The sequence below is a fragment of the Antechinus flavipes genome, chromosome 1 (assembly GCF_016432865.1).
Source record: "Antechinus flavipes isolate AdamAnt ecotype Samford, QLD, Australia chromosome 1, AdamAnt_v2, whole genome shotgun sequence".
Taxonomy (NCBI): Eukaryota; Metazoa; Chordata; class Mammalia; order Dasyuromorphia; family Dasyuridae; genus Antechinus; species Antechinus flavipes.
In genome coordinates, this window is record NC_067398.1 from 125744568 (window position 1) to 125764916 (window position 20349).

Here is a 20349-nt window from a genome sequence, read left to right on the forward strand (position 1 = left end):
CACCAATTCTGTTTTTCAGGGAGTTGTATTATTTTTCCATTTTGCCAAATGTAGTTTTTTAGGTGTTTTCTTCAAATAATTTCTGTTTCTTTTCCATACTTGCCTGTAAAACTCTCATTTCCTTTCTCTATTTTCTTCTAAACTCTTTTTAAAGATCTTTTTGACTTCTTCCAAAAGAATCTTTTGAGAAGTTGTTTTACCTTTAATGTCCTCAGGGTTTGAGGTCTGTTCTTCCCTGTCTCCATAGAAACTATCTATGGTTAGAGCTCTTTTTGCTTTTTTGCTAATTTTTAAAGGTTGAGGTTTGCTCTTAGGCCAAACTTTCTCTAAAGGTGACAGCAGCTTCACACTGCCTGGGCTGGTGCTGCTGGCTTTTTTCCCAAGCTTGGTGGTCCTGGCCAAGTCCTGGAGAGGAGGTTAAGGGGCTCACTATTTGCCTTCTGTTTTTGTGTTGGACGTCTTACAGCTAGTCTGCTGATCCATTGGCTTCTGAACCAGGACAGAGTAACGAACACTGCTGTATTTTGGCTAAGAACCTCCTACTAAATTTCCCAGTGCATAGAGACCTATCCACCTGGGTCTCCCTGCATTGCACCTGCATTGAACAGTTCTCCCCCTGCCAGATTGAGAAAGATCCTTCCTGAAGTTCTTCCAAAATATCTTCTGCTGGAAATTTGTCACACTCCAAATATTTGTGGGTTTTGTGACTCCAAAACCTGTTTAGAGGTTTGATTCTAAGGGAAGCCAGGAAGAGCTCAGACAAAGACTGTCCATTTTAACTTTGCCCTCCCTCCCATATCTCCTTTTTACTAAGATAATATTACTAATTTTTAGGAGCCTCTATTCCCATTTCCTTCATGAGCTTTCTCTGGCTATGTTAGCTAGAAATAAATTCTTCATCCTCAGAGTTATTAGGAAATACATTGTTTGTATTCTTCACCTGACATTTATTTGGCTCGTAATATAATTGTATTTGTCTACTCTTCCAGGGCAGAAATAGTTTCTTTTGTTTTTATACAACCTTCACAGTACATGGTAGTAGGTACACAGGAACAATTTATTGATTAATTTCTTTCTTCCTTATCTAACAAGATTGACTGCAGTCCCAGGACTCACTCTGTTTTGTCCACTCCTTTCTCTTTCATGACTGATACCTTGACCCAGATTTTCACACATCCAAGAATGTTGTTTTATCCTTTTCTTGTTATATAACCACATTTATTGATATTAGTTTGCTTCTTATACTCTGAGATGTAAATATCAACTTCTATAATTAAGAAACAACAGTGAATTCATGGGAAGGGTATGAAAGTGGTCAGATTTTCAATGATCCCTGTCACTCTTCAGATGAAATGGATTCTGAGACATTTATTTGCTATTCATGAAATGTGCTTTTTACATTTCAAAATGACCAAATTTGGCACAGAAACAAATTCTCTGAGGCTATTACATTTCAGTATTTCTTTTTAAAATTCACTCACCGATTGTCCTCACCTTATTTTAAGTCATCTTCTTCACTGTAAAAATAATGAAAAGTACTTGTTTTTCAACCTCACAACTTAAAAACAACATTCTAAGATTAGATTTGTTTCTTACATTTAATGTTCTGAATTCCAAATTTTTCCTTCCTCCCTCACTCATTGAAAAAGCAAAACAAACAAAAAACCTCAAAACATTTGTATAGTAGTGCAAAACAAATTTTTGTATTAGCCATGTTTTTTAAAAAGCAAGAAAAGGAAATATGCCTCTGTCTGTACTCTGAATTCATCAGTTATCTATTTGGATGTTCCAAATTCCATTTTGAATGCTTAGGAATTATAATGAGTCATCGTACTAATCAAAGTTACTAAGTTTTCAAAACTTCTATATTTTTCCAATATTGCTGTTACTGTGTAGTAATTCTGCTCACTTCCCTTTGCATCACAAAAAATGCAATGCAATTTTTGTACATATGTATCTTTTCCTTCTTTCCTTTATCTCTCTGAGGCATAAATCTAGTAGCATTATTGCTGGGTCAGAGAACATAAACAGTTTCATAGCTTTTTGGTTATAGTTCTAAATGTTTTTCAAAATAGTTGGATTCATGATGGAAGAACTGAGATTGAAAATTTGAGTAAGTTGGGTATACATCTACTTAGAAGGAAAGATAAAACCATTCTCATTAAACCATTCTTCAGGCCTTGGAGCTAGGGCACGTTATTTTCTCCCACACCAGCAAACACAGTTGATGCTGAAAACAGGTTACACAGTATGTAGGGTACTGTGCCAGGAGTCAGCATGGATCTGAGTTCAAATTTGCTCTCAGACACTTATCAATTGTGTGACTCTGAGCATATCATGTTTGCTTCTATTTTTCTCAACTATAAAATGAAGATAATAATAACAACTCTCAGGAATGTAAGGATCAAATGAGATAATAATTTTAAATATTTATTTAAATATTTAGTAAGTGTCTAGTGCACACTAAATACCACATAAATGTTAATTGTTGTTATTATTAATTACTTTGAACCTATGTTTCATTGTTATAGTGAACAGATATGAAAACTACTTCCTCTGACATAAATCAACCACTCAATTAACTATAAATTGTTTTATAGTCTGCAAGATTGTAATCTTAGAGATTTCCTGGACCACTAAAGAGGTTAAGTGAACTGCATGCTTCTAAGAGCTAGGACTTGAATCTCAATCTCCTCAACTCCAAGCCATATCTTGATCCACTTCTTTTTGCTATACTCTCTATTATTTATGACCACAGTTAATGGATAGAACTGCCTTTTCTAGAGATTCAATCATGACCAGAACTGCAGTTTTCCCCCAGAACTGACCTCACAGAACTAATGAAAAATGAACAACAGGAAGAATAATAATTATAATGCTACTAATTTGAATATTAGAATATTGCTTTATAGTTCACATTTTAATATTGCTTTACAGTTAAAAAATTTTTTTTCATACATATTATTTGATTAATTGAGGTATTCCATTGTTCCATTTGATAGTAATGGCTATCAAAGAAAGGAAAAAAAAAACCCAAACAAGTGAATTAATTTAATACAGAAAGTTAATCATATATTTTTTTTCTTTCAGATTTTAATTTACTTGACATGCAGGAATGTACCTCACAAAAGTTGAATCTTTTTTTTGTTAAAATATCTAAGCAGAAATGTGAGAAACTTATTGAGTTATTAAAATTGGCTTCAGGTGAGTTCAATGTTTAATTAATTTGTTTATGAATTAAAAAAAAATTTATAATATGACCAATGTTTGTAAAAGTGCCATGCAAAGATGAGAAGTATGTATCTTCTTTGTAATTTGCAGTAATTACTAGAGATGTCATATTCAATTTTTCTAACTAAAGGTAAAGGAGTCAGTTTCTTGGAAGCAGCACTTTCTATCTCTGTATTTCTCTTGTTCTTACTTTTTATTTCCTATTTGAAATCTTTTAACTTTTGAAAGAATATTAAACTTGGTAGAACTAAAGAAAAACATTATAACTAATTAACAAAATAATCAGGGACCCTCCTTTAGGCCAGAATGATGGAAAATTATTCAGCCCAGTATATGAAGGCTCCCACACCCAAAAGTTTTTCTGTTAATCTTCCCCTAGTGTCCTTTCTTGAAGAATTTACCTTTTTAGGTCAACATTTATAGCAGGGATTTACTGGTAATAATGGAGACTATATTGGGTCAGAAGACTCCAGATCATTTTTCTTTTTCTCTTTTAAAACACGTGAATGAAGACAGATTAATAATTGGAATAATTCTTTATGTCTATGAGTTTAAAAAATACAACTCAATCTGAAACAATATTCAGCAGGCCTTTTATTTGCTTCCTGTTAAGAATCTATTATGTTGCTGTTAAGTCCTTTCAGGACCTGACATATTTCTTCTTTTGTCCAATGTTTTCCTTTGAAGAAAGTATATTCTTATACTCTGTTCTGGACTTTTCTTCCTGTCAAATTCCTCTAGTTCAGACAGATCAAGTTTGTTATACAATTTTATTTGGGAGGTGGGATGCATTGGGCCTTAGAAGGCAAGACCTATCACCTGTGCTAGCCATACTTAAGTTTTTTTGCTTTGGATGGTATCTTTCCAAGCTTCAGTATCTCTAGTTTCCTTCTCTTCATGGGAATAATTCATCAGTCTAAATCTCTGAACATCAGTTATAGGTCTGCTTCTTGTTCTTACCTTAGGACCCCTCCAAAAGGGATTTTAAAATCCCCTTTTTTTGGTTTTGATTTATTCAGATACATCTTTTTTGTTTCTAATGAGGGACAGTCACACTGTCTATTAAAGAAAAAGGAACTGTTCAAAGAACCAGATTTGAATCCAAAAAGATTTGGATTTGGGTCTCATTTCTTCCATATACTGGCTACATGATCCTATATAACTCCCAGACAACTCCCAAAGTTGGAGAAGTTTAGGAAATCTCCCTTCTTTGTCTAGAAGGCTATATTCGCAAATAATCCTGCCAAACAAGGATAAAATTTCCTCTCCTTTGCATGAGTTGGAGCTTATGAATATTGTCTATGGACTAAACTCTTGAGCTAAGTAAGCAAGAACAAGTCTGCCTCAGCCATATGCCTTTATTTTTAAAAATAATTTTTTCAATGAATAAGAATCTGCTTTCTTTACTTCCCTCCTTTTATCCTCATTCTTAATGGAAAACAAGGGGAAAAAAATCTTGTATTAAATTTTCATTGTCAAGTAAAAGAAATCGCCACATTGGTCATAGCCAAAAAAAGTATGTCTTATTCTATAATCCAATTCCTTTGCCTATCAGTAGGTGGTCAGCATATTTCATTATTGTTCCTCTGCAATTTTGGTTGGTTAGAATTCTTGAATCTTTCAAAGTTGTTTGTCTTTACAAAGTTATTATTGAATGATAGCTTTTCTGGTTCTTTTCACTTTACTGTGTATGATTTCAGATTTTCTGAAACCATCCTTTTCATAACTTCTAGTGAAATAATTGTATTCCATTAAATTCATATTCTATAATTTGATTAGTCACTACTCAATTGATGGTTCCCCACCCAGTTCTCAATTATTTGCAACTTACCAAAGAGTTGCTCTAAATATTTATATACTGATAGGCCCTTTTCCTTTTTCTTTAACAGACCAAGTACTGGTTGATACCAGATACTGAGTTACAGAATATGCGTAGTTTCAAATCCAAGGATGTGTGCAAGGATGAATTTACCTGTGCCTTATACTTCTGCTATGATCTTCTCCTTGAAAAATAAATTTGTGCATGGGCATAGCTTATTCAAACCCCACAGAGCACAGATTTTCTTTACTGAAATTCTGGTCTGTCTTCTTAAAGTTCAAGAGAGAATGAAAGACAGAGAGATAAAGTCTCACAGCTTGAATTTTAGTCCATAAAGAGGACTAGCTCTTCTGATATAGTTTATCATCATCATCCAATTATCAGAGTTCCTTCTATCCTTTCATCAGGGTATCAGTGGCCATATTTATAATCCAAATTGAGGGGTCCCTTAGATGCCGCCTAATTAAAATTCATGACATGATTTTAAGTTGATTTGGGAACAGGGATTTCTCTGATCAATGCCCTTATGTCAGAAACATTTTGAATCACTGATATGAGTACTTCCTTTAAAGGTTCAGACCACAATTCATTTTGTGTTTATTAAAATCTTATTTATATTTTATACTTCTGTAATTCTTAATGCTGTTTATGAATGCTTGCTAGAATTTTCATTTTATATGCATTTCCATATTCTTACTTGATATTTTAAATTCCTTTTTATATAGAAACAAAAAACAAATTGCTCCAAGGCAGTTCACTTGTCAAGGGAGGACACCCAAATTTGCAAGCTGGTCTTAATTATTTAAATATAGATGATCCTGCTGTAAATAGACGCCGGTATGCTTCATGGGCTGCAACTGTGGGACAGTATCCCCAAGTAATAAAACAAAAGGTAAGTGATGTTCTATTTCAGACAGCAAGAGGCAGATATGTTTATTTGTACTAATAAAATAAAATGGTTAAAAAGCGACTACTCTAGAATTTCCTGCAGTCAAATTCTGCTTCATACAGTAAAATGTATGCAAATACAATAATAAAGAATTGTACTTTGTCAGATTGATTCTATTTTATCAGGAAAAATTTAGTACTAAATATAGTACAAGGGAAATTAGTCACAAAATTCTTATTTCTAATTATTAATTGCTTTTGTTTGGGTTTTACTTTGGCCTTATACTCAGAAGGAGCCAAAGCTTAGAGAGGAGGTCACTGGGTCTTGCTTCCTCCCTCCAAGTGATCTAAATTTAACATATCTATGGCAGATTGTTTTCTATTTTTATTTTTTAAAGGATTTCCACGTACAGAGATTCCATTTTTAATGGGTTACTCATTTTTGAGTTAAATCAATCATCCTTCTAAGTCAGGTTATTTATTTTGCTGATTAATTGAGATATGGTGGGAAAATATTGGTTCTGGAGTCAGCAAACCTAGGTTAGAATGCTAGATCTCCCACTTGATAGCTGTGAGCAAGTAGCCCTCTATTTGTTCAAGTAACTTCATTCTATCCCATCTCCTCCAAACAATTGCCCTTTCTGTCATCCTCACTCTCACTTATTTTCAATGTCTACCTTTCAATTGGCTCATTTTCTATTACCTGCAAACATTTCCATGTCTTCTCTATCCTGAAAAAAATCCTCACTTAATCTTTCCTTTGTTGCTGTTATCCCTCATCTCATCTACCTTTTGTAGCTAAACATGACATGAAGGCTGACTTCAATAGGTGCTACTACTTTCTCTCTTTGCACTCTCTTCTGAACCTCTTACAATCTGGCTTTTGGCTTTACTGTATCACTGAAGCTACTCTCTCCAAATCTCCTAATGATGTTTTATTTGCCAAATCCAAAGGCCTTTTCTTGATCCTCATTCTCCTTTTCCTTTCTGCAGCCTTTGATACTGTTAATCACTCTTTTCTGAACTCTCTTCTCTGTAGAATTTTGGGACGCCACTCTCCCTCTTACCTACCCGAGGGATCCTCCTTTATATTCTTTGCTGGATACTCCTCAAAATCATGCCCTTTAACCATAGACAGGCTCTGTCCTAGGCCCTCTTCCCTTTTCCCTCTATATTACTTCACTTGGTGATCTCATCAGCTCCTGTGAATTTAATTGCTATCTTCATGCTGATGATTCTCAAATCTACCTTTCCTGCCCTAAATTCTTTGCTGACTTCCAAATGTGCATTTCCAACTATCTTTCAGTCTTGAACTGGATGTCCAGGAGACATTTGAAGTTCAATATATCCAAAACTGAACTTATTATCTTTCCCCCAAACCCTTCCCTACTATTACCTTCTCTTTTACTGTAAAAGACAATATCAACCTCCCAATCCCTCAGGTTTAGTAGTTATTCTGAATTCCTCATTATTTTTCATCTTCCATATCCAAGTTCTTGCAGTACCTGCCAATTTCACTTTTGTAGCTTCTCCTGAAAATAGCCCCTTCTCTTCTCTGACATGGCCACTGCTTTGATGTAGGCCCTCATAACCTCATGATTTGCTTATGGCAATAGCCTGCTGATGGTTCTGCCTGCCTCAAGTCTCTCCTTACTCCAAGCCATTCTCCATTCAGTTGCTAAAGTGTTTTTTCTAAAACACAAGTGTGATTATGTCACCTCCCCACTCAATAAACTCCATTGTCTTCTCATTGCCTCCAGATCAAATACAAAATACTGTTTGACATTCAAAACCCTTCATATCCTAGCCCCCTTCCTACCTTTCTAGGCTTCTTATATCTTATTCCCCATCACATACATTTCAACCCACTGATGATAGTCTCCTGGCTGTTCCTCATACAAGACACCCTATCTTTCTGTTCTGGGAGTTTTTCCTGGCTATTCCCCATGCCTAGAATGTTCTCTCTTCTCATTCTGAGTACTGATCTACCTGACTTCTTTTAAGTTCTTTAAAAAACTACCTCCTAGCAATTTGGAACTATGCCCAAAAGCTGTAAAATGATGCATACAGTGTCTCTATGAATTCTGCATCCCAGAATAAAAACAGGGAAAGCACCCACATATCTAAAAATGTTTGTGGCAGCCCTTTTTGTAGTGGCAAGGAACTGGAAATTGGATGGATGCCCATCAGTTGGAGAATGGCTGAATAAATTGTGGTATATGAATGTTATAGAATATTGTTGTTCTGTAAGAAATGATGAGCAGGCTGATTTCAGAAAGGCCTGGAAAGACTTACATCAATTGATAACAAGTGAGCAGAACCAAGAAAACATTGTACACAACAACAACAAGAATATGTGATGATCAACTAAGGTAATTTAAAGCAATGTTAACAGACTTGTGATGAAATGTCATCCACATGCAGAGAGAGAAGTATGGAGACTGAATGTAGATCAAAGCATAGTATTTTCACCTTTTTTTTCTTGCTTGTTTGCTTTCCCCCCCCTTTTGATCTGATTTTTCTTTCTTTTATTTGCACAGTATGACCAATATGGAAATATGTTTAGAAGAATTGTACATGTTTAACCTATGTCAGATAGCTTTCTGTCTTGGGAAGGGGAAAAGGGGGAGGAGAGGGAGAAAAATTCAGAACACAAGGTTTTGCAAAGATGAATGTTGAAAACTATTTTTGCATGAATGTATTTGGAAAAATAAAACACTATTAAGAAAAAAAATACTATCTCCAAAAGGAAACCTTTCCTAAACCCTCTGAATTCTAGTGCTTTCCATTTTTTAAACTAGAGAAATGTACAAATAGATATTATGTTATGAGGGCACAGTATCATTTTTTCTTATTTATCCTGAATATAACTTGCTTTGTATATATTTATTTGTATATTGTCTGTCCCATGAGATTGTAAACTCCTGGAGGGCAGGATTGTTTTTTGCCTCTTTTTGTATTCCCAGCACTTATCACAATGACTTCAACATATTAAGTCCTTAATAATTATTGAACTCAATTGAATTGAATTATGCTTTTTGAGAGTTTGCTTTCTCCTCTTATTAAAAAAAATTTAGTTATAAATATCTTCACAAGGTTAGATCAGATAAAGTAAACCTCAAGATGCTAAAATGGGTGTCAGGTATTACTTTTCTTTTGCATTTCAAATCCATTTTCTTTTGTTTTCCTTGGTAGAAATGGAGAGCTGCTACATCACAATTTTCTCATAATCCTTCATCTGTTTGAAGGCATTTTCTTCACTTTCTTTTTATAGAGCCCAGTTTTTTTAAGGTGTGGGCCAGGATCTCATACAGGATCGTGTTACTGAATGTTGGTGTTGCAAGATTATGATTTATTATCAGTAAATGTTTGATTTGCATATCTATTTTATATATCTATATATCTGGGATCACATGAAAATTTCTGGTAGAGAAAATCAGAGAAATACACAAATAGATATTATGTTATGAGGGCATAGGAGCAATCCAGAGAGAGACATGTGATAGTTTCAAAGGAGAAAGCTTCATAAAACTGGCTCCTGAAAGGCCTTGAAGAATGGCAAGGATTTTAATCATCAAAAATGTGGGAGGTAACTTATTCCAGGAGTGGAGACTACTAGACTAGATGTCTTGAGTGGAAAAAGTTTTGTTTTAGAGAACCCGCATTGGGAGCTCATTTTGACTTGCCTGAATTCTCAGTAAAATTAAAAAAAAATTAATTTGTATCTTTTAGATTTAGAAAAAGAACAAAACAATTATCAGGATTTGATTCAGAGGTATTTCTTCAGAGTCATAGGGCAGAGGCTGTTTCCTAAAGTAATCCATGTGTTCAATTTTCTTAATTTATAGCTTGCACCGCTGTATGAGCTTGTGAAAGAGGTTCCCTGTGCCTCGGTCAAAAGGTTGTATCTGAAAAGAGCAATTGAGGAGTATCTGGCAGAATCTGACCCTTGTCATTGCAAGCCTTGTAAAAATGGTGGTCTGGCAGTAGTTGTGGGAACCCAGTGCCAGTGCCATTGCAGACCTTACACATTTGGTATTGCTTGTGAGCACGGATTCCTTGTGGAAGATCAGGCAGGTCAGTATTCACTCTATTTCCTGAAGCTAATTTTGGCACTTGGGCATCTGCATTAGCAATGCTTGATGGAGACTGCTTGAGTACTCAGTCCCTATGGAGAAATGAAATCTTGGTTTTCTTGCTTCTGATTTTAAGAGAAAAGGCATGTCTACTTCTTCCCAGAGGTTTTCATTTCAGGGATGTCTCTCTGAAGAGAAACAGACACCCAATGGCCTCTCTCTTCAAAATGGAAGGCAGAAGAACAGGGTCTCACCTACTTTTCAGCCTGTCCCCAACTCCACCCCTCAGGCAGACCTGGAGCGTTGTGTCATCAGTCTCTAACTTTCAAGAGGGTCTTATACAAATGAGTTTTAAGGGAGCAGTTACATTCCTCCAGTGTTGATGAGAGAACATTGACCACTTGCTTGTATTCATGTGTGAATATGTGTGTGTATTGGGAGGGACTTTAAAAGCATAACTAAAAATATAGGGATTTAGATTCTAATTCATCTCCCATCCCCATTCCCTACAGGCTAAATTACCTCAACTAAGTCTCTTAAGCACTCGAAACCCCTGTTTTCTAACTGGAATAGCATAGAGATCTGGATTTGGAGTCAGATATTTTGAATCCTGGCTTAGCTATGGAATATTGTATACGATGTGAGACTTCAGTTGATATAGTAGTTGTTTTTGCTGAATTATTTTTATTTCTTTTGTATTCTTCATTGCATAAAAACATAGCTTATAATAGATGATTAATAAAAGCTTATTGTTTGCTTTATTGCTTACAAGGAATGTCTGAGAGTAGGGGAAGAGGCAGTGATATATTTGGAAATGAAAGTAATTTTAAAACAAAAGACATCAACTGACATTTGAAATTAAAAAGATTAAATGAAAACACTATGTACTTAATGTAAGCTCTATCATAATTGCTGCTAGAGTAAAATGAGCCCTACTGTAGTCCTTCCTAACCAGTATTAGGAAACACATTGATTGTCTGGAAAATATCTTCTTAATGCATCATACACAGAAGAATGATTTGGGGATGACTGAAATTCTTCAATTGTAAGGTCCCTCTCAGTCCCAAGTAAATGCATAAATGAGGTATATGAATTTAAATTCTGAAGAATTAACTCCCAAACTCAGAAAACCTTTACCCTTATTGGGGTTATCATATTCTTAACCTCCATATCTCTTGACCAATAGGAGTTGTTGATGGAAGATGGAGTTGCTGGTCTCCTTGGAGTACTTGTATGGTGGGGAAGAAAGTAAGGAGACGAAGTTGTGATAATCCCCGTCCTAGTGGAGGTGGCAAATTCTGTATTGGAGATGCATTTGAAACACAGCCCTGCCAAAATGAAGAGTTGGAACATTTTCGGTAAAATGAAAACAAATCTTTTGAACCACAAAAAAAAAATACCACAAAAGTATTTTCTTATTTATTATTATTTTTATGATTATTATGGTATAGAGTATAGGGTACTAAACTTGGAAACAGGAAGACCTCAATTCAGATCTTATCTTAGACATTTTCTAACTATAGGACCTTGGACAAGTGATGTAATTGTCTATATGTGTGGATGTGGGTGTATATATATATATACACACATGTATATTTTGCTTCCATTTCCTCATTTGTAAGATATAAGGAACTGTTGGATCTAATGACCTCTAAGTTCCTTTCCAGCTTGAAACTTATGATATGATCCTATGATCTTGTCTAACCTTTTTTTGTTGCCATACTTTTGCACATAGTAGTCTCCCTTCCTAGAATAAGTTACCCACATTTTTGATGATTTAAATCCTTGCTGTTCTTCAAGGCCCTGTTCAGGAGCCACTTCTATGAAGCTTTCCTAGGTTTCCCATTATTTTTCCTTTGAAACTATCACATGTCTCTCTCTGGATTGATCTTGTGCCCTCATATCATAATAGCTATTTGTGTATTTCTCTGATTTTCTCTACTAGTTGATAACTTATTGAGGGCAGGATCTATGTCCCATTTTATCTCTATATTCTCCCTGTAAGGCCACCACAGTTCATCTCCCTTAAGAGGTTCTTAACCAATTATTCAATAAGTTCTTACCAGGAGCTATTGAGTTCTTATTATATATCAGACTTGGTGTTAGGTGCTAAGGATATAAGGACCAAATAGCAATAGCCCTGCCCTCAAGGAGTTTATTTTTCAGTTAATGAATAGTTGTTGTGTTGAATCAAATAATAAAAAATTTGAAAACTAAACATTTGGCTTATGTGAATAATGGTCTCACTTTCTAGCAGGCAGGATGAAGTAGGATGGGGAAGAAATCCTTGTATAGTCAAATCAACAAGTATTTATTAAATGTCTAATATGTGCAAGGCACTGTGGTTTTCTTTTCATATGAAAATGCTTTGAAACGGTATAGAATTATGCAACAGAATCCATTTGTAAAACTGAACATGTACAGGAGTTCTCCACTCCATATTGCATTGTGCATGAAAAAAACATCATCTCTGACATAGGATTTGAAAGTGCTGGTTTAATTTTTTTGAAATTTAATTAAATGTTAGTTCTGAATTTTCTTCCTCCCTCAACTATTGAGAAGGCAGGAAAAACAATATATATTAATATAATATATATATTGATAATACTAGAAGAAACAGACTATATGGATATTGACTTTCTTATGACAAATGAAACCAGAAGCCATAAAGAAGTTTCTAAAAAATGGAAAGATGTCTTACAGGTTTTCCTTGGAGAAGAAAGTACAGTGCCTTGGGCACTCTTTGATTTGGTAGAGGTGGTTTAACCATGTGACCAAAGATAATAAAAACATAATTTCCTGGATCATTTGGGTCATCTTGTTTTTCATGAACACATGGTGGGCATAAGCAAAACACCATTATTGAGACGATGCTAGTTGGTGTTCCAACATCTGTTTATGATACAAAGCATCCAAATCTATGAAGAACTTTAACATGATTTTTCAAACCCAGTTAATATGTACCTTAATAAAATTAAGTCAATATAATATGAAAATTGGCTAAGGTGAAAAACATTAAAAATATGATTCAAGATTAAGAAATAAAAGATATCAAAGATTTAGAAATTACTCAGAATTTTCATATGTAAACATATATGAACACAAACACTTTATTTTGAGAAGAGAGATGGCAAATGTTGAACAATACACTAAAAATGAAACTTACTTTATTTTAACAGATAGGAAATGGCTGGTTACTGACATGGGAATAATTTCTAAATTAGCTATTTGTAGGTAGGCAAACCATGACCAGCAAGTCAAGATAAAATTAGAATCAAATTAAAAAAGGAGGATATAGATGAAAAGGCACTAAGCATAATTACAACTCCAACTTTACCTAGTTAAACTAGTTGTTGGCTCTGAAAAAGAAGGAAAATAGCACATTTAGTCAGATTATCATGATTTCTTAGAGAACTGAATAGAATTAAGAGAATAAGATGGATTGCATTTGAGAACTGAATAGATTTTTCAGTGATCCCCAACTGCTTCATTAAATGAAACTTCATTTAGCACCAATATTCTTCTGGAAATATTTTGTGATCACAAATCAGTGAAAAACCACAATCTCTTGCAAATCAAAATTGTACTGAAAAAGGCAATTTAGAGACTTATGTGGTAGGTATGAATAGGGTACATATTTTCAATGATGATCTGTATACAAGAAATGTCTTGAAAAGTATCATCTAGCAAATATACTCTTGGAAAAAAGGTAGAGCTGGTCTTGTCTTAACACATCAAAATCTAATCAAGAACTGGACCAGTATCCTTAGTTAATCAGTTTTAGTCAGTGTTTATTATGTATCAGGTAATGTGTTGTGTTCTTAGGAATATAAAGGCAAAAAACAATCCCTAACTTTAAGGAGCTTACATTTTAATGAAGAGGCAAGATGCAGAGGAAGGTCATCAACACATTGAATAGATTGTCTATTGAAAGAGGATTTATGGAAGAAGAAGGATATCATGGATTCTGATATTTATTATTGAAGTTAGTCAATTATATATTACATCTCAGATTAGCCAAAATATTGAAGTATCAATTCCACATTTACATTCCATATCCAGGAGTTGGATTAATTGATGACAAGGCACTAGATTTTGTTACTACTTTCTATCTTGATTCAGTCACAGACTCAGACTTATGAGCGATGTTGGAAGTTGTAGTATATTTTATTTATTATAAAATTTTAATACTTATTGTCAGTCTTAACAAAAACAAAATTTTCTCTTTCATTTGCTTTTTTGAAAAATAAAAAAAAAAAGAAAAACAAAACCCTTATGACAAATATGCAAAGTAAAGCCAAAAAAAAATTCCCATGTTTGGTCAAGTCTATATCTATGTATATTTTTATATGTTTCTTTCTGTTCTGTGAGTCCATAGTCTTTCTGTTGGAAGGTAAATAGCTTGCTTCATATTTGGTCCTTTGGAATTGTGATAGGTCATTATAGTTGATTAGAGTTCTTTTGTGTTTCAAAGTTGTTTGCCTTAACAATATTGTTGTTATAAAAAGTTCTCCTAGTTCAGCTTACTTAGTTTTTTATTGCTTTATTTAATTCTTGTGAGGTTTCTCTCAAATCATCCCTTTTGTCATTTGTTACAGTATAAGAGGACTCCATTATATTCATACACCTAAATTGGTTCTGTCAGTGGCAGCACCCCCTTAGCTTCTAGTTCTTTGTCACCAAAATAAAATAAAATAAAATCTGCTATGAATATTTTTTGGTGTACATTTGAGGTCTGAAAGGACTATTCTAATAATCTTCCTTTATTTTCTGATTTAGCTATTTGAAATAGCAGCATACTTGTATTTTGATAATGTCATTAGGTGGCATATTACTATACATACATAAACATATCCTCTTAACACAAAACAAAAGAAAGCATCAGCATATATATATATATAATGGTAAAGGTCTTTTCTCTTTTACTTTCCAGATTGATAGAACCACATTGTTTTGATATGTCTGGTGTTCCTACAACTTCCTGCCCATCACCCCCTCCCTTGGAAAATGGTTTTGTTCAAGTAGGTTTTCAGTGTTTTCTTTCCATTGAGCCTTTTCTTTATGTTCAAACCATGCTGTTTTAGGTGTAGTTCAGTTACACAGAATCATAGAATTTTTTGAGCTAAAGAGGACCTTGAAGATCATGTAATTTAACCTTCCTTTTTCAGGTGAGAAAAACCAAGATTCAGAAGGTTAAATAAATTGTCAAAAGTTACAAACATCTCCTGACTATGATTCCCAATAGTGAAAGTTTGCTATCCCATTTAATCTGCCCCAAGTAGAAGTCCATCTCTTTCAGATAAATGATCTGCAAAAACTTATTACAAATCATTCTCCTTGACCTTTCCTTTCTTCTGTATTCTCTTTGTTTATTTTTAACTTATTTGTGACTTTTCTTGCATATCAATTACTATGCACATATTAAGCTCTAACTCTGTGATTGACACAGTGCTAAGCCCCAGGAATATGAAGAAAGAATGAAGACAATCCTTGTTCTCAAAAAACCTATATTCTAATTTGTAGTAAAGTGGATCTAAATTATCCTTCCCTGGTCTCTTCCTATTAGAAATGGAAGTATATCAGAGGACATGTTACTCAAACTATAAAACTACAATCAGATTTGTAAATATAGGATCATATATCCTTGGTATGGAGAATGAATTTCTCCCTCCAAACATGTCAACTAGGCAGTCCATTCTGGTTGGACTACACCAAGAAAGTCCATTAGACTAATAGATATTTAGCTAGTGGACTGTGAGCTACTTATAGTTGTACTTTAGTCATTTTTGTAATTAGAATGGGAAAGGGAATGTGACTTGTCTTGATTGGATATGCTTTCTACTTGTTTAATAACATGGGAATTTGTCCTTCTCTACTTTAGATTTACATTAACCAGAAGCTTTAACTTTTCAGGAAACCTACTAATGATATTTGAATTTTTCTCACTTCTCAATACATCCACAGTGTTGCCAAAGCAAATATCACACACATTTTTAAAATGATGCTGTGATTGATGTGGGCAACAACCTTCATCCCACATCAATCACAGCATCATCAGTGCAGGTACCAATTTTCTCCCATCATTTTATCCTTAGTGATTCTTATCCATGTTCTTTCATATATCTTCCATCAAGGATGTTTGGGATCTTTCTATAAGTCATTTTTTGCATTTTGTGAATGCTAGTTTAATACTTAAGATTGCCTGATTATTAGCTTTCACTCCCAACTATACCCCTAAATTCTAGCTGCAGAGAGGTACCTAGGTGACACAATGGATAGAGTCCTGGAACTGTCATCAGGAAGATCTAAGTTCAAATCTGGCATCAGAAACGTTAATAAGTTTCTGTAATGATGCTGGGAAAATTATTTAATGTCTGCCTGCCTCAGTTTCCTTAAGTATAAAAAAACGGGGATTATATTAACACCTACTACCCAGAATTGCTGTAAGGATCAAATGAGATGATATTTGCAAAGTTCTTATCACAGTGCCTGGCACACAATAAACTCTGAATAAATGTTTCCTCATTTTCCTCATTCCCTTCATCCTTGATACATAATTATATAGTTTCTTCACTAATTGTATATTTTTTGGTGATAATAGTTTTGCTAATTCTTGAATAAACAGCTTTATTGGAAATCTGTAGCCTACTTGTAACTATTGTGTACACATGTAAACATACATGCAAAAACACATATATTATATATTATGTACCTATGTTGCTGTCTATAGTAATTAGATAACCTATTATCTCCCTTAAAAACATGATTTACTTCCTGTTCCTCATCCTGCCTTTTGCTTCATCTTCTGAATTTTCCCCATTTTGTTCAGGATACAGGTCCGACATTCCCAGTTGGAAGAAGTATTGTTTATACTTGCCAGGACGGATATGCTCTTATTGGGGACCCTGTTGCCAAATGTGGAGAAGATTTAACTTGGCTTGCTGGGGAAAAACATTGCCAGAGTATGTACTCTTAAATATAAGATCCTACTTAAATCTGGAAATTGTAGTTAGGATCTATGGAAGTAGCTGCTTATTCTGGGTTCTGACATCATTTATTTGGGAAACTGATTTGATCCTAATCCAAATTCAGAGCCAATTTGAGTAATCCTCTTGGAAATATTCTGCATTGCAGTAGATACTACTAGATGGTAGGGTAGATAGAATGCTGAACTTTTAGTTAACAAGATTTGAATTTCAAACATTTAGCCACTAGCTTTCTGATAGTTTAAAAGCAAGTCTCAGTTTTTTAACTTATAAAACGAGGATAATTATAATATCTTTCTTACAGAGTTGTTGAGAGGATCAGTTCAGATAATATACATGTGTAAAACGCTTAACAAATCTTAAAGTGCTAAGCAAATATTAGCTATTATTAGTTATCACTTAGTTTTTTGGAGAATTCTTTAATTTATTAGAATATTACCCAAATCTCTATTTAGAGTTTCATCTGTCAATGCGACCAAAACTAACATCTAACCAGTGGATAGCTAAAACTGAAAAGAGCAGGCTAGAAATAGGACACCAACAGAAATTTAATTTCAAAGTGAAAGAAATGCTTGCAAGCAGAAGTTTTGAGTAGAACAGCTTAAGCATGATGAGGCAAAGGCAGTGCTTTATATACATTAAAAAACCACAAGTGGGCTGGACCATCGCATAGTCATTCTTTGGTCTTGAGTAACATTCTTAGATCTTGAGTTCTCATGGCAGGCTCATACGAGGCTAATACAGGCATTCCTGGGTCCTGTGGGAATTGTCTCCAAGTTGAGTCTCAGCGTGGGATACAGAACCAGAATTAGTGTGTAAGCACCTGGTTTGGTTCACTTAATTGTTATAAGAAACAGGGATTGTGAGCATGCTAAGAGATGTGATAAATGTCTCTCAGATTCCTGGGAAATAGAGAAAGTTCCAACAAATCTAAACAGTTATTGGTTAATATGAAACATAAATTCCTCAGTGAAGATCTGGTTCTGGCCAAAGCAAGGCATTCTGCCAAAGAGTAGGATTATTCAGGGCACAAAGGATTGTTGTTATGGGGCACAGCCTGCTTGCTGGGCCTTAGTTCTAAGAAACAGAATGCCCCCCAAATATTTTTGACATATCTTAGCTGTATTGCAGCAGGTAGCTATTTCACTAATTCAGGTTAACAAAATGGAAAGAAAATTTTGTGAATTGGCTAATATGACTTGTTGAAAATCTTAGCCAGTGAAATGCATGAGATTTTAGTTCTATCATGAAAACACACAAGAAATAGAGCAAAATTCCTAAATTCAGTAAATGTGGTCCAGTAAAACTTATGTTATATTTTTATCATTCTTGTGCATGCTTTCTCTAGCTATGTGTTTCCTCTCTTTCTTTGTGATATTTTTTCATCTTGATGACCTGATCAAACAATGGTAAGTGTGTTATAAGGGATGGATAAAGAAGAAAATGAACACTATGACAATCCTAAAAGTATGATGATAAAACTGTCAACTGAAAATTTTCAGAAAGCAGAGTTATGTTAGTTTTCTGCAAACATACTAAAACACAGCATTCATCAAAATCTCTGTGGGAGTTACTCAACTAGAGGGTTTGAAGTTTAGATAATTTTGCCTTTAATGGTAGGCTGACTTTTAGGTTTCTGCATTTATTAGTTTTATTTAATTAAAATTTTCATTTTACTTCTAGTGGAAGAATATATGTCTTGGTCTTTCAGAAAGTTCTCAAGAGTGAGTTTCCCAGTCCTACTTTTTTATCTATTCATGAGCAAGAACAAATTTAAAATATCCATGCAACACTGGACTGTGATAATTTGGAAATTTAAAGACCCTTACATTCTGAAACTTTATATTCTTTTTAGAAATAGGTTGTGTCTTGCCTGCCTTGGAAAAAGGTCTCCAAAGTGATCCTCGGAAACCTTTCTATGAGATTGGAGAGAAGGTGACCTTGACCTGCTCAGGGGGCAAGATACTGGAAGGTCCATCTCTTTTCTCATGTGGCTCCAGTCTAAAGTGGTGGCCTGATATGAATTCCCATTGCAGATTAAAAGGTAAGTTGTTCTATGTTTTCATTCATTATAGTCCAGCAATTTAATTAAATTTGACAACTTATTCAGGGCTTGCTTTGTACCAGGCCTTGTGCTAAGTGCTGAAGACATAAATGAGAAAAATGAAATCATCTCTGTCCTCAAAAAGTTTATGTGATCAGTACATCTAAAGCTGGAGGAATCCATTTTAACTACATTTTTATTCATATTCAAACTTCCTTAACTGTGATAACTTTTTAAAAATAACATTTTTTTTCCAATGACATGTAAAAATAGTTTTCAACATTCTTTTGGGGGAAGGGCAATTCAATCCAGGTTAAGTGATTTGCCTAGGGTCACATAGCTAGTAACCATCAGGTTCCTGAGGCTATATTTGAACTCAGGTTCTCTTGATTCTAAGGTTGTTGCTCTGTCCACTGTACCACTTAGCTGTTCCAACATTCATTTTTTTAAAATAAGATTTTGAGTTCCAAATTTTTCTTTTTCTCTTCCTCTTCCTTTGCTCCTCCCTAAGACAGCAAGTAATTTGAGATAGGTTATACATGTGTAATCAGGTTGAATAAAATTCACTTTTTTGTACTACCAAAAGTAGAACCAATTTGTATTCAAGGTATTATAAATATGATATAGATGTATGTCAGAATTTTGAAGTCACTGGTGAGCAGAACAAATTTGGAGAGAATACAACTATGCATGCAAATTAGCATAGATGCTTTGAAAACCCCGGAGAAACATAAGGGAATGGGATTTTTGAAAAGAGGGCTTTGAGATTTTTTGGGATTTTCCCCATCCTTTTGTTACATGCAGAGCCCATATTGCAACTTATATCAAAATTCAATTTTTCTTTCCCTAGTGTTTTTTATTTTATTTGTTGATATTACTGAAATTGTAAATCACAGATACACTTAAAACTACAAATAACTAAACAAACAAAAACTTCAAGAAGAAAAAGACAGTCTTGTTCAATGATGCAGTTCTTAAAAATAGCAAATGAGGAATTTGGAATTCTGAACAGTTAGTAGACTGAACTCTTAGGCACTTAGAAAATTCAACTAGAAAATTATTCCTGTATACAAATCTTAGAATGCATAGAATTGAGAGAGGAATGGATCTTAGGAATTACTGTTACAAGTTCCCTCCCTCCTTTATTTTGTAAGTGAGAAAATTGAGGTCATGTATAACTCTAAGATATTTAAGAAAGGATATATTTGGTTGAAAATAAGCTTGTTAGCTTTCTTTCCTTTAAAAACCTGAAATGAAATTAAAATAACATAATTTTGCAGTAATAGGCTACATGGTTTACATATT

General features: G+C 34.2%; 1 protein-coding gene across 1 annotated transcript in view; it reads left to right on the plus strand.

The window, feature by feature from the left end:
* C7 (complement C7) overlaps nt 1-20349 on the plus strand; it is a 61563-nt gene that overhangs the window by 23546 nt on the left and 17668 nt on the right. Inside the window, exons 9-15 of the mRNA XM_051990331.1 lie at nt 3091-3204; nt 5776-5942; nt 9787-10015; nt 11201-11372; nt 14948-15035; nt 16844-16976; nt 18856-19044. Coding sequence (XP_051846291.1) covers nt 3091-3204; nt 5776-5942; nt 9787-10015; nt 11201-11372; nt 14948-15035; nt 16844-16976; nt 18856-19044 — 1092 coding nt within the window. The remainder of the gene's footprint in view (nt 1-3090; nt 3205-5775; nt 5943-9786; nt 10016-11200; nt 11373-14947; nt 15036-16843; nt 16977-18855; nt 19045-20349) is intronic.